Source organism: Oncorhynchus clarkii, chromosome 26, assembly GCF_045791955.1.
Source record: "Oncorhynchus clarkii lewisi isolate Uvic-CL-2024 chromosome 26, UVic_Ocla_1.0, whole genome shotgun sequence".
NCBI classification, from domain to species: domain Eukaryota; kingdom Metazoa; phylum Chordata; class Actinopteri; order Salmoniformes; family Salmonidae; genus Oncorhynchus; species Oncorhynchus clarkii.
Window position 1 is genome coordinate 27,518,809 of NC_092172.1, and position 15,070 is coordinate 27,533,878.

The window sequence follows — 15,070 nt, forward strand, 5'->3', positions numbered from 1 at the left end:
CCCCCGAAACGGGATAAACCAGTTAATGAGAGGCGTTGCAACTTGTGGCTAAAGCTGGAACTAGGCCATCACACACTTACCTAGGAATCCAGTGTATCACCAGTGGTGGTGAGCGACTTATATATAGAAGGCGTTGACGTTTGATAGGATTAGCGATAGCATTGTTAGGTTAGCAAGAAATGTTTGAAACGATCCATCTGTTTGAGTGGGGAGAAAGGGTCCGACAAGGTGATAACTCAGGCACATCATAACAAAGAGACTAAAGTTATTAAACAGACATTTCAATTATATTGTCGATCTTCATTCCGCTAGTGGACAAGTGTGGTGTCTCGTGTCCTAACAAAGGTTAAAACAGAATGAAAACATTTGGCATTTGTGTAGGCCTATATTCATAGTAATTTGTTGTGAACATCATTGCCTCTTAATATTTGGGATAGTTGACTGGTGTTGGTTGTGTGGTGACTGTGGTGTGTCCTCCTCTGTCCCCAGATGACCTGAACAGGACCCATCAGCACTGTGTTCTGGCTGGAGACTCAGCCCGCTTCAGCTCTACACACAGAGTGGCGGAGGTGAGAGGGGCCTGGGGTACACTGGGGGCTTGGAGACCCTGGCCTGATTCTAATAATGATCGATTTATTTTATAGGATACCGTATATTCCATTACCTTTCTTTAACAGATTCTACCTTCTATTCTAGAATTCCAAGAGGCCCTCATGCTCCCAGAATACATGCATTATTTCCCAACCTTTTTTGAGTGTCTGTCCTCACAGTGTTCCACCGGGACCCTGGACTACATCCAGTCCCGCTGCCGGGAGGCCCTGTCTAACCTGAGCACAGACCCAGAAACAGGGACCCACAGCCTGCTGTCCCTGCTGCCAGCTACCCTGCAAGGCTACGAGGAGATACACAACGAGGTGGGTGTGTGTGACTAACCTTTGGGGTTCTATGATAGGCCTAACTTTGTGTCCTACCTACACTCTTAGAAAATAATGTGCTATCTAGAACCTAATAGGGTTTTTCGGCTGTCCCCATAGGAGAGTCTTTTGAAGAACCCTTTTTGGTTCCAGGTAGAACCATTTTGAGTTCTGTTTACACAGAGGGTTCTACATGGAACCCAAAAGAGTTCTACCTGGAACCAAAAAGGCCTATCCTATGGAGACAGCCAAAGAACCCTTTTGGAACCCTCATTCAAGGAAAGGGTAGTTGTGTATAATCGTTCCCTTTCTACTTTCGGTCACATAACCAGGGTTAAGGCCCTTCCATAGGAAAATAAAGAGGTTGACATCATTCATAGCTACCGTGGGTATTTATGTTATGGGAGAAATATTTCATAAGTCCAGGTTGCTCTTGTTTGTCTAAGGATCGAGATCATGGCCCCTTTCACACAGAACAATCAGTGAATCTGGCTCCGGGGCCCTGAGACCCTATGGGGGCCATTCACGCTTTACAGTGGCAGCTTGCTCAATACAGCCTTCTGCAGCCCAGCCTGCCCCTGACTGCCAGGGGCTAATGGTTAAAATAGCACTTCACCTCTCCCCCTCTGTATGTGTTATCCTCACTACTCCCAGGTAACCACAGAAGCGGGCCGAGTCAGGAACCACACGGGACGCCATGACAGATGAGCCTGGCGTGAGGTTGTTTAAAGGTTGTAGCCAGTATTAATTATTCAGACAATATGAGAGAGCGAGAGAGAAAGAGACAGACAGAGAGAGAGGTATAGAGAGGGGTATAGAAAGAGAGAGAGGGAGAGGCCTAGCCAACACCTGGTCTCCATCGCAGAGAGAGAGAGAGAGAACACCTGCTCACAGCGCAGCACCACAGGATTACCCAGTGTAGGCCTGGCTGGGGGGCGCACACCGTTTATTTAGGAAAACAGGAGGCTATTTATAAAAGGCTGGGAGAGGGGGGGGTGGAGCTCTCTCTCAGGGGCCTGGCCCTGCTCTATTCTACCTGGCGTCCCCAGGACCACGATGATGGATTGGGCCATTTGTTCTGAGTTGCCCATGAGGGCAGAACACCCACTTAAATGATGTATTGTTGGCAGAGTTATTTATTATGACGGCTAGTTTTGGCGGTTAGCGAGCGCATATTGCATGGGTCGTGTTTGACATGGACGACTGTAGAGCGAACAAGCAGAGGCTCGTCAGACAGGCTGACCTGACCAACACCTTATGGGCATTTCTTTAAAAAGTGATAAACAGGAGATCGACCGGCCGGCCGGCTGCCTGGCTGATGCTGATGTACTGTGTGTTGTGTATGCTTAGAGGGGGTTTGACAGTTGTTTGGGTAGGGATAGAGGGGGGAAGGGGGGTGTTTAGGGTTGTGATGGGGATGAAGCTGAACGTCAGCCATCTGAGGAACGTGTGTTCAGGGAGAGGGGGAGAATGTTAGTAGCCAGAGGAGGGAGTTGAAGCAGGGGTTGATGGGTAGAGGACAGGAGAACAGCACCTGGCATAGCAGAGAGAGAGACCGGTTTCTAGCTGATTCTAGGCCCTCCTGGCCTCTCTACTCTAATCTTCCTGTCTGTGTGTTGGAACGGTGGCACGAACAGGGGGCTAGCATCTCATCACATCCCATCGCCACACGGCCCTGTCTGTGTGTGTGTGTTTGGCTTTGAAATGCTAATCCCAGACACAAACGTCTTGTCTCATTTAAAGCCATCGTGTCACTTCCCAGGTGGATGTGTGACAGTGTGCCCTCTGGGACCCCCCTAATGAAGCCTGTCCCTGCTCAGTAAATATTGGAGGGTGTGACACACTAAGTAAGTCCCACATGTCTGGTTCTGCTAGAGACGGGGGAAGGTAAAGTACAAGTGTAATCAGCCAGGTAGTTCCTCTGACCTTCCTCTGTCCTGTACAGTATGTTTTCCAGGCCTCTCCCTCCCTAGTGAGTAACAGTGTTTGTCAAGTAGCTAAAAGGCCACACCACTCTTCCTTGTGGAGTCAGAGAGTTTGTGACTGACCTGTAGGGAACAGTTTTTTCCTATCCTGTTTGAAATGTGTAATTTGGAGCATATTATTGTCTGTAGGGCCTATAGGTGAGCAAGGACAGGTTGTTTGAGTGTGTCTGTGAGTACAGTTTGTATCTCCTCAAGGTGTGTGTGCGCGTGCGTGTGTGCGTGTGTGTGTGTGTGTCCATGGTGGCCAAGGTGTGATGAGTGTGAAGTGTGGACCTCTGGAGACAGGCAACAGGGCTCAGTGCTCCTGGTTGATGTGATGTGGGGGCAGTTCCAGGAAAGTAAACAGAAAGAGGCAGGTTGATATCGATCCGTCTCTCATCAGCTCCAACCTCGGGGGCCGCACGGCATGGAACAGACGGAAATTGATTGGTCAAGTCCGCTGGGGGACCACAGAGAGGTGTGGAAAAACCCTGCTTCATTAAATACTGAAAGGGACTACTTGGCTTTGACTCCTGGGTCGCCATGGTGAGTGGGAGGCTGAGCGGAGTGCTAATGTGCAGTTAGCACGTCCGTCACCTGGAGAGATGACAGGAGACACCACAGGGGACGGGCCCCTCTCAGTCTCCCTGCTACCAGAATCCAGAGCAGGCTAGGCAGAGGAGAAAATCTAGCCTAACGATGGCGATGACTCTCTCCATCTCTCTCTCCATCTCTCTCTTTCGATCTCTACCTGGGCAGGTGGCATTTAGTCAGTGTTCCCCTCTCAGTAACTCACAGCCGGGCGGCTCAGGCTCCAAATGCCAGGCGTCCCACAGATGCTGCAGTTGCCTGACTTTGAGGCTGCCATCGCCATGCTCGGCAGGGGCTAGGAGTCCATGTCGGCTCAAAGCGGAACCACAGGCTGTGTTCCCTCAGTAAAGGACAGACGGACAATCAGAGAGCGAAGGGGAGCGGTGGGTGGAGGTAGAGAAAGGACAGTCTATGTTTGTCCCCTCTCTCTTGCTTTGTTGTGTGTGTGAGCTGTACTGTTCAAGGGGGGGAGTGGAGGGTTGAAGAGCCATAAAGCCTGACATTTGTTTGAAGGGTCTGTTGTATGGAGTGGTTGTGAAGGTGCTGAACCGTGCTATGGCCCATGTACCCCCCCGTACGTGACCCAGCCCCTGCATGTCAAACCGCTGTGATCAGCCACCTTTGGATCCAAAATGGCGGATAGTTTCTCTGTATCCTGTGCCACTGTATAGCCTAGAAGGCCAGCCACTGAACAAAGGGTGAAGTGGAAATGTCTTTGTACTCTTGTCATCTTCTTCCTCTGTATTGTGCTTATGGGTTATAGAGCTAATGTAACCCTGTACCATACATACTAATGCCCCCTACAAGAACAATACACAAACTAGTAGTTGGAGATGAACAGTAGGTCTTGTAGTCACTTTCACATTTGATATGCAACTCTTTTGTACTCCTCACCTTGTGTTCTGCAGTTGTCTATGTCAAATGAAATGGTGTATGTATTGTTGGGAGGATGATACTGGAACAGTGCTTTGTAGGATGTTTTCGGGGAGGGCAACTCAGAGCGCCTTGCATTTGCATCACCGGCATTTGGGGCAATCTCTGACACACACACTTTCTCTGACAAACACACGCACACACACACATCCATACACCTGGCTACGTGGCGTGTCCTTGTGAGGATTAAATCAGCACTTCAAAAGAGCTGAAAACATAAACACTCCCAGTGGAGGACAGGTGAGCCGCTCTGCAGAGTAAACTGTCATTCCCCTGCGGAGGAGGGGAGGAGGGGAAGAGGAGGAGGAGGGGAGGAGGAGGAGGGGAGGAGGGGAAGAGGAGGAGGGGAAGAGGAGGAGGAGGAGGAGGGGAGGAGGAGGAGGAGGAGGGGAGGAGGAGGAGGAGGAGGAGGAGGAGGGGAGGAGGAGGAGGAGGAGGAGGAGGGGAGGAGGAGGAGGGGAGGAGGAGGAGGAGGAGGAGGAGGAGGGGAGGAGGAGTAGGGGAGGAGGAGGAGGAGGAGGGGAGGAGGGAAGGAAGAGGAGGAGGAGGGAAGGAGGAGTAGGGAAGGAGGAAGAGGAGGAGTAGTGGAGGAGGAGGAGGAGTAGGGGAGGAGGAGGAGTAGGGGAGGAGGAGGAGGAGGGAAGGAGGAGGATGAGTAGGGAAGGAGGAGGAGGATGAGTAGGGGAGGAGGAGGAGGGGGAGGAGAGGAGGAGGAGGAGTAGGGGAGGAAGAGGAGGAGGAAAGAGGAGTGAGGAGAGGGTGGAGCAATGTGGCGTATAGGCGTCTAGGGTTGGTTTGGGAAATGGGGGTTGAGGGGTGTATTGTGAGAGGGGTGGGTTGTCTATTCTCATAGGGATGACCATCTGTGTAAACAGACATTCTAGGAAGTCTAGACTCCAGTACACTTCATTCTCTGTACATATCTGACTAGGGGAAATCCCCAACAGACAGATTTAACCTTTTGTTATCTCCTGTCTCTCACTCGTGCTCTAAAGCACAGTAGAGGCCTTGGCGTTGATAGACAGATATACTTCCATGTCTTTGTACCTTCATGTTTTTGCAAGTTTGCGCTTTCCAATATTTCCATCTGGACTTCATACGGCTTGACTACCAATGCCTGTCTAGGATCTGAACTATTCCTATAATCCTATATGGTTCCTCTACCTGACTGTAGTGTGTTGCGTTGTGTGCAGGTGGAGTTTGAGTGGCTGAGGCAGTACTGGTTCCAGGGCCAGCGTTACACCCGGTTCTGCAGCTGGTGGGCCAGACCCATGGAGCAGCTGGAGAATGACTGGAGAGAGATGGAGCTCATGGTAAGACTGCATAGACACCCACTGGGACCCAGTAATACACATACTAGTGTGTAGTAGTAAGGTTGACTGTCTACGATTGCCTTTTAAGAGCCGTACAAAGTCTAATCTCAAAGAGCTTTACTGTAACACTTCAGTTCATTCACACACTTCTGCAGTCAGTGATTATTAGTGACAGTTTCCTGTTCCAACGTGATCAGCATTCTCACAGTGGACAGCCTCCATCAGGATCTGATGCTGATTGGCTGTATACATCTGTGTAACCTCAAATATGCCTGTGCTTGAGTTCATTGCACAAACTAGACCGATAATAATCAGAGAGTGCAGGTGTGATTGTGAAGTGTCTTTGTGTCACACCCCAGGTGTGATTTTAAGAATGTCTGGTTCAACATGGTCTTACTCAGCTCTTCACCAAATCTTAAGGGACTAGTAATTGTTCTGACACATCTTTCCATTTTCTCAGTCATTTCATTCTCATAAATGAGAGAGGATGGGTAGTTCGCATTGAAGTCTACTTAGTCACATCTGTTTACCGTGTGTGTGTGTGTGTGTGTGTGTGTGTGTGTGTGTGTGTGTGTGTGTGTGTGTGTGTGTGTGCGTGTGTGTTCGTCCAAACTCAGCTCTGCTGTTGTATCAAAGTGTGTGTTGTAACTCTGCAGAGTGGAGCAGTAGGGGGCACTCTTGTATCACTGAAACAGCCAAGACCAGCTGTGCTCCCCCTCTCTCCCTCCATCCATCCCTCTCTCTCTCTCTCTCTCTCTCTCTCTCTCTCTCTCTCTCCCTCTCTTTCTTTCTCTCTCTCTCTCTTTCCTTCCCTCCCTCCTCCCTCCCTCCCTCCCCACCCTCTGTGCGCTCTCTCTCTCTCTCTGTCTTTGTCAGTGTGGAGCGCTGAGCAGTAATCACATCTAATACTCAAGCAGGGATAAAGAGAGGAGCCTGGAGAAGCACGGTGCAGCTCTGCACTGAGACACAGGAAGGCAGTCAGTCAGTCAGACAGGCAGGCTGGCAGGCAGGCAGGCTGGCTCACTCGAGTCCACACAGCCAGGAGGAGGGGAGACGGGTCTAATCTCATCTAGAGCTCAGATGAAGTGTGTGATTTGAACCTGTACTTAGAGAAGAGCAGGAGTGAGATGTGAAGACTTGATCTGTGTGTGTCTCTCTCTCTCTCTCTCTCTCTCTCTCTCTCTCTCTCTCTCTCTCTCTCTCTCTCTCTCTCTCTCTCTCTCATGATAAACCAGCCATCTCTCTCTCTCATGATAAACCAGCCATCTCTCTCTCTCTGATGGCCAACCAGCTGTGTGTGTCTCTCTCTCTCACTCTCTCTCTCCGATGATAAACCAGCCATCTCTCTCTCTCTCTGAGATGATAAACCAGCCAAATCTCTCTCTCTCTCTCTCTCTCTCTGATGATGATAAACCAGCCATCCCTCTCTCTCTCTCTCTCTCTGATGGTCAACCATCTGTGTGTGGCTCTCTCACTCTCTCTCTCTCACTGTCAACCAGACCCCACTCACCATTTAGTTTTCCCTGGCACTAGTCAGACATGCAGATGTGTGTCTGCTACACATTGCCTTGAGTAGTCTACAGCATCATTTTTTATTAAAAAAAAAATCCCATTCCCTTTAGAGCAATGTTTGTTTTACTATTTTGTATTTTATATTAGAGGCATGCTGTTAATTTATACTTTCTCATTTAGCTTCTGTAAACTCTATTTACTAGTTTTCTTCTTTATCATTTTGTATTTTATATTAGAGGCATGCTGTTAATTTATACTTTCCCATTTAGCTTCTGTAAACTCTATTTACTAGTTTTCTTCTTTATCATTTTGTATTTTACTGAAGGTGCATTGTGTTGTTTTCTAAATGAAACAACATCAAGTACTTTATCAGGGAGGTATTTGTCTTTGACCCATTAAGTAAATCAAACCATGCTCGTTGTGTTTGTGGAAAATGAACAAATCAATGTTGATGGAGGCTCTTTGTGCTTTCATAAGCAATATTGTACCACATACTGATTAAATAGGCCTTTCTCAGTATTATAGAAATCAGTTATATATGCATTTTTATTTTCATTTTTTTCGATTGCTTATGTTTGTTTATTACACTTCTATTTGAATTGTCAAATGGTTTTATAACTTCCTTACATTGTTTATATTTTCATATACTTATACATAAACTATTTTTATTATCATTTTTTAGCAAAACTATTTAAAATATCAGAATATCAGTGTGTCAGTTGGTGTTTTTCTCTGGTCACATTTCCAAAATGTATGACATTTTAATATTTATTCATGTTTTGGGATAGTTTCATGCTGTATGCTTAATCTTGAAAATGATAACCATATTAGACACATAAAAAAAAGGAAAAACACAGTAGTGTGTGCTGTTTTTAATTGACAACAAAGACGGTATAATATTGGATATGTGTGTGTATGTGTGTGTGCGGGTGTATGTGTGTGTGTGTGGGTCTATGCCTGTGACATACATAGCCTTGCATTGTGTTCAGTATATTTCAGAAGCTGCTGTCTGTTTATAGATGCTAGTTTCCTCCCTAGGGCTCAGTCCCTGTTCTCCATCCTGTTGTCATGCAAATACTCACCCTGCCATCTGAATGACATTCTGATAAAACACATCCAGAGGTTTTCTCTCTCTTCCTTTTATCTCCAAACTGTTACCTCATGAATTGAAGTCGCTTCCTAATAGAAACAAGAAGAGGTAGATGGAAGTCAGTGGTAGAGAGAGGCTAAATAAAGAGTATTCAGATCAGGTGTGGGAGGGTGGGTGGGTGGGTGCACGAGTGCTCCATGCATAGATAAAGGAATTGAAGTGCTTATCAGATATGAGAACAGGTATGAAGAAGGTCCAGGGTTCCACCTCTCTCAGAAGACGAGGGGTACAGGCTGCACCCCGTGGTTAAAGGACAGGGGTGTAAAGGCTCTGTTCCCCTGTTATCCAGACTAGGAATGGAGCGAGGGGCGGTGGAACCCTGTTATGGTTTGGATGGGCCCGGTCTGCAGCCCAGCCCCCCTAGGACCTACTATCATGGATCTCATACAATCCTGACATTTACTTAAACCAGCAACAATGAATAGCTTCCACCTGGCTAACAAAAGGAGAGAGACAGTCTGGCTTTATGCAAAATATTTTAAATACTGGTGTGGCATTTATTATCTTTCATTTTTTATATCCTTCTTTTTGCTGTGCGGGAGAATCAACAAAAAATTGCATATTTCCTTTTTTGGTGTGTGTGTGTGTGATGATGCTAATGTATGCACTCTGTTTGACTTTAATTGATATACCAGCTCTGCCTGCACACTACAGCTTCTCCCCTAATTTGTCACTTTCCCTGACTTCTGTGGCTGCTCATTTCATAACTTAAAATGCTGCTGGCATGCAAAGAGATTTCAGACGGTATTTTCTCTCTCTCTCTGTTCCTCTCCCTCTCTCCCTCCCCTTCTCCCTCTCCTTCTCTCTATTCCTCATTTGACAGTTGAACGATCCTTGTAGATGAAAATCTTTCAGCGTGTATCAAGAAAATGTATCTACTTTCACAATAAATATAATCCACACACTTGAATATATTTGTATACTTCAAGATCTACAAAACAGGAAGGGGTACCCGGGCCATGTCTTCTAGCGTCTCCCTGTAACCATTTTGTCAGTCTCTCTCTTCCTCTGGGTTTGGTCACACTCCCGTCATTGCGCCGTGGAGGAACGTGATGTGTAGGGACGCGGCCTGTGACCGTTTCATCATTTCTCTTCTCCTTTCCCTCGCTCCCTCCGTCTTTAATGTTGGTCCTCAGTAACAATCTGGGGCGGGCTGCTGAGGGGGAGCGACTCAGGGGGAGCACAGAGCAATCACTCGCAGGCTGGCCAGGTCGCCATCGATAGCTGATTAGGTTATTGACCTAGCAAAGGGGAGGAGGGGATGGAGCTTCAAGGAGAGAACGACAGAGAGACAGAAAGAGAGAGAGGGGTCAATGTAAATGTTATTGCAGTGTGAGCTCATTTGATCAAAGCTCTGGAAAGGTTAAGCGAATCCAATCTGGTTTTGTATGGCAGAGTGCAGACAGACACCGGCGGGAGAGGAGAAACCTCAGGACGGAGAATGGATTATCGTATTGGTGCTGGGCTGAACTAGTGCAGGAGGGCCTCCCTCCCTCCTATAGACAGACAGTTTACTCTGCCTCTAATGCGTTTAGACAGCAATTGGCCTTAATAACCTTTATTGACTTTAGCGGGTCAGAGCCAAGAATCTAATTATCAAAGTGTATCAATTTCATTGGGAGTTTAGAGTTGCACTGTTCATATAATTATTTTAAGGTTGTCAGGGCCAATTAATCCCTATCCACTTATTTGATGGGTTTGTAAAACATTATAGATGTTATGGTTCTGTAGTGTGCAGTTTCAGCGTTAATCATTTTGGGGGAATGTTTTTTTTGGGGGTTGTGCTAGTGGTTGTTTTTCTGTGCCCGGTAGGTAAGAAAGAGCAGGACATTTAGAGGCTTGAGGCTTAGCTACAGTAGAATCATACTACTCTGTTTCACTCTCTAGTTTATTGAGGCTAAGCTACAGTAGAATCATACTACTCTGTTTCACTCTCTAGTTTATTGAGGCTAAGCTACAGTAGAATCATACTACTCTGTTTCACTCTCTAGTTTATTGAGGCTAAGCTACAGTAGAATCATACTACTCTGTTTCACTCTCTAGTTTATTGAGCCTTAGCTACAGTAGAATCATACTATTCTGTTTCACTCTCTAGCTTGACATTCTAGGGCAACATTTTCTAACAGTTTATACAGGCCACACACATGCAAGCCAGATTAAGTGTGAACTAAACAGTACATTGTTCAAAGAGCATTTTTATTACTTATATATTTGTATTATAAAACCATTCATTATCTTCTGGTAAATCTTAGCAGTTTTTCAGTTTAGCGTTTTAGTAGAATGCACTGTAGCTGGCTGTTATCGATATTGAGTATGTTTGTAATGTTAAGGGTGTCTGTTATTATTTGTACTTGTTTGTGATTTTGTGTGTGTATGTAACAGTATATGAAATGTGGAGTAGTTTATGCTTCTGTGTGTGTGTGTGTGTGTGTGTGTGTGTGTGTGTGTGTGTGTGTGTGTGTGTGTGTGTGTGTGTGTGTGTGTGTGTGTGTGTGTGTGTGTGTGCGCACCAGGCTACCTGGATAGTAGTGTGTGTTGTCCTTATCACAGAACACAGAATAGTGTATAATCCTGGTGTTCATTCCAGCTCGGCCTTGTTTACCTCCAGCTCTATATTAACACACCTGCTGCAACCTATTTACAACCCTCCACACTGAAAAGAAATTACTCCAAGATTATTGTTATTATTCATTTAAAAAGGAAATATATGGCTGATAATACATTTGACATTACGGAGCAGGCGTGTGTTGAGGGGAAATATAAAACGAGAAGAAAAGTAAGAGAGAGAGGGGTAGAAAATGGAGCATAAATCGCAGGCAAAAGGTATTTGCGATTCTCTTTGAAGTACTTATTCAACAGGGTAAGCTCCATTTTCGGCAGAGCCTGATAGTGTTCTGGGTAAATACTTAAACCCCTTTAGAGAATTTCATGCAGCACAGATGCGGAGTGGGGCTGCAGAGGCAAGGCAGCAGTGTTTATGTTACCTGCAGCCACTGCAGCCCGCAGGCTTTGTACCTGAAGACATAGGTACTGACTGGAATCTCAGTAGGGGATTGGCTGTGTGACAGAATCTACAGTAAAACCACTGGGTGGGTGGGTGGGTTTTTTAAACAATACCTAACAATGATTGACCACATCTTGCTATCATTATTAGTCATAGATGTAATAGTGTACTGTATGTGATTTTTCTCTCTGATAATTTAACAGTAAACATAATACAAGTCATTATCTTCTTGAGAAAAGTGAGGTGTTTTGGTTCACCACACCAAAACACCGGCCTTTACTGTATATGGAACGTATGGGGCAGTCTGAGACATCATTACCCTACTTTTCATCTTAGATGAACTCCTAATATGGACACATCAAATAAGGAAGTGCTATTGTTTTGCTTCTTATTCCATAATGAAGAAAAAGCTCAGCAAACCCTCAAACCCTCAAGCTAATTTTCTTGCTTATTATATTCTCATCACAAACCATGTATAATTACCTATAGAATATCTCTCTCTTTGTTTTTACGTTCATAAAAAACAAAGATATTTGTTATTGACACCAGTTTGGGTAATTTATTTTGTTTGTCTGATGGATTGTGATGTTGACAGTGTTTCTACTGTATTGGCAGACTTTGAAGTCACTTGTCTATTTTTCTTAGAAAACAAATGAGCACTTTGCCGGGACTGATCTGTCTTCTCCTCTTAGCAGCTCCTCCAATCCCCTTCCTCCGTTATTTATTTATTTAGCAGGTTGTTTTTCCTCCTAGCCGGGCCCTGATCAGCAAGATAAGTCTTCAGAGGGGGGCGATAACATCCATTAAAGTGGTAAAGAGGAATTACAGGGCAGAGCAGATTAATCACTGCTCAGCTTAATCACATTCACTGTGGCTGTGGACGGGAGGACGGGCGGGCTAGCTGCAGGGCCTCTCCCTGCCTGCTTCTGTCACAGAAACCCAGAGGGAGAGAGGGGAAAGGATATATAGAGTGAGAAAGAATGAGATTGAAGGGAGAGAGAGGAGAGAAAGAAAGAGTGAGAACGAGCAAGAGAGAAAGAGAGACAGTGAGAGAGTTAAACAGAAACAGAGATGAAAGAAAGATGTCTCCATACTCTCATACCAAAGCACACCCTATTTCTGCTGACAATAGACATTAACGTTAACCAACACTTGACATGCAATTATTGCATCACTTTGATCCAGGTGTAATTATTTATTCTCCAACTGATCTGATGCTCGTCTCTGTGTGGGATCGAGTCAATTAACACAGACACAGAGGGGCGGTTCTGTTTTTCTTTTGTGGGAATGAAAAGCAAACTGAGGAAGTACTGTTTCACTGTAGGCTCTGGCTCTAGACAGTGTAGCAGCAGACAGGAACATTCAGTCCCACCTTTTCCCCCAGACACAGAAGGGTGCTTGTTTTGTTTTCTGTGAGTAAAAAACATATTGTAAAATGGATTAATGTTTTCCTGTAGCAAACGTGTATGTTCATCCCCAGAGATAGATTCCACTGTGATTCTTCCAGGCTCTTCCCCTTGATATTTCATTTTATTATCTGTGAATAAGCACCTTATTGTTAGTGGGTACACTCTTTCTGTGTCGCAGGCACAGTAGAGGCAAGACACAGTAGTAGCAGACAGGTAGCAAAGTTAACTGAAGTACCCCACCTACCAATTCCCCCAGTCTCACCCCTCTGCACATGTTGTGCAATTCCCCATTTTAATTCTCCAAAGTCATCAGTGCAGCTATCGTGTTCAGGCTCTTAAGTGCGTTAAGCTGCGTTGAGAACAAAGAGCAGGAGAACGGGGGAATCCTGACGGGAAGAGGAGTGTAAAATTGTCTGATTCGCTTGAAGAATCGCAAAGAAAGAGAGGAATTATGGAGAAGATGCAGCAGATTATTTGGGACGTTTCAGGTGTGTGTGGGGGGGGGGGGGTGGAGACACGCGGGGGAGAGCAGAGGAAGAGATAATGGGAGGATTTAAATGGCAGTCAGAGAGAGAGGGAGACAGAGGAGATAGTGGATGGATGGATGAATGGATGTGGGGAGAGAGAGGGAGATGGATGATGTGATGCAGGTTGGGTGATAGAGGAGGAGTAGTGGAGCTTAGTAACATGCTGGGAAGTTCCTTATTTTGTTTTTTAGTTTGTTTCTCTTTCAGGAGGTCCTGTATGAGGTGGACAAGCCAACTGAGATAAAACATCAAGTGTGTTTGTGGGTCAACATATACAGTACCTCCACACTTTACTCTCAAGATGATTATTTTGTACAGTATCCCCCAAAAATGTCTTAAACCAACTCCAACTCCTTTTTTGGGTCATACCATCTTGCTAAAGCTCACAGGGGCAATCAGATCTCTGCAGGTAGTGGGGGGGGGGTCTCTCCCCTCCACCCCTCCAGATAGCTCACGCTAGTGGGCGGTGTTAAGTGGGTGAGATGTAGGACAGTGTAATTAACGCTAGTCCTTTAAAGGGGCCCGCCTCCCTCCGTGGGGAGCGCCAGATATAGCTGTCATTAATTCCTATTTATGTGTAATGAGAGGGTCATGTACGGTGTAATAAATGTCTGTTTTATTTGGGTAAGAGCTGCCTGGAGGGCTGCATCCTCTCTCTGCTGGCTAACTGCCTTATAAACACTGTTTACCCACTCAACTCCCATCATGCTGCCGGGCTCCCTGGGTGGGGAGCAGAAGCACACACAATGAAATGAGCAGGGGTGTGTGTGTAGTGGGATAAATTCACAAGTCTAAAAACAGATAGTATATTTTCCATTTTCTAACTCATATTACTCATGATTGTAAATGGTGGTTGTCTTGTTCTAGGCCACCCAGTACAGGAGACAGGGTCATATGGGTCAGTTAGCCTCATGTCTGTCAGAGCCTGGGGACCTTATAGAAGAGCTGTCTGTATTAGCCCTGACAGTACTCTACTACAGCCTTTACAATGGGACTGCACCCCTAGGGAACTCATACTAGTCCACTATGTATTCCTCTCTCTCTAACAGACTTAGCAGACCTGCCAGCTTCACTCCCAGGATAAAGACATGAGTGGGATCTGACAGGTCTTTCACACAGTAATGTAGCCTTACCTCAGGCCGTCCTGTTCATACAGTCACATACCTCTCTAGCCAGAGAAGTGATGGACCTCAGGCCTTTCTGTTCATACAGTCACATACCTCTCTAGCCAGAGCAGTGGTGGACCTAAGGCCTTTCTGTTCATACAGTCACATACCTCTCTAGGCAGAGCAGTGATGGACCTCAGGCTTTTCTGTTCATACAGTCACATACAGTGGCTTGTGAATGTATTCACCCCCTCTTGGCATTTTTCCTATTTTGTTGCCCTACAACCGGGAATTAAAATAGATTTTTGGGTGGTTTGTATCATTTGATTTACACAACATGCCTACAACTTTGAAGATGCCAAATATTTTTTATTGTGATGCAAACAAGAAACAAAAAAACAGAACTTAAGCGTGCTTTATTATTCACCCCCCCCAGAGTCAATACGTTGTAGGGACACCTTTCTCAGCAATTACAGCTGCAAGCCTCTAGGGATATGTCTCTATAAGCTTGGCACATCTAGCCTCTGGGATTTATGCCCAAACTACAAATTCTAGCTCATTTTTCAAAAAACAAGCCTGAAACCCTTTCTGAAGATTGTTGACATCTTGTGGAAGCCATAGGAACTGCAATCTGGGAGGATGTCCTT

At 45.8% G+C, this 15,070-nt stretch overlaps 1 protein-coding gene across 4 annotated transcripts in view; it reads left to right on the top strand.

The window, feature by feature from the left end:
• The window catches only part of LOC139384839 (FTO alpha-ketoglutarate dependent dioxygenase), a 209,858-nt gene that overhangs the window by 35,704 nt on the left and 159,084 nt on the right, over positions 1-15,070 (top strand). For all 4 annotated transcript variants that reach the window (XR_011628883.1, XR_011628884.1, XM_071129735.1 and 1 more), the window contains exons 5-7: positions 490-569; positions 771-914; positions 5,596-5,715. Coding sequence is in view for 2 of the 4 variants with exons in the window: in XM_071129735.1 (XP_070985836.1) it covers positions 490-569; positions 771-914; positions 5,596-5,715 (344 nt within the window). In the remaining 2 variants the exon portion in view is untranslated. The remainder of the gene's footprint in view (positions 1-489; positions 570-770; positions 915-5,595; positions 5,716-15,070) is intronic.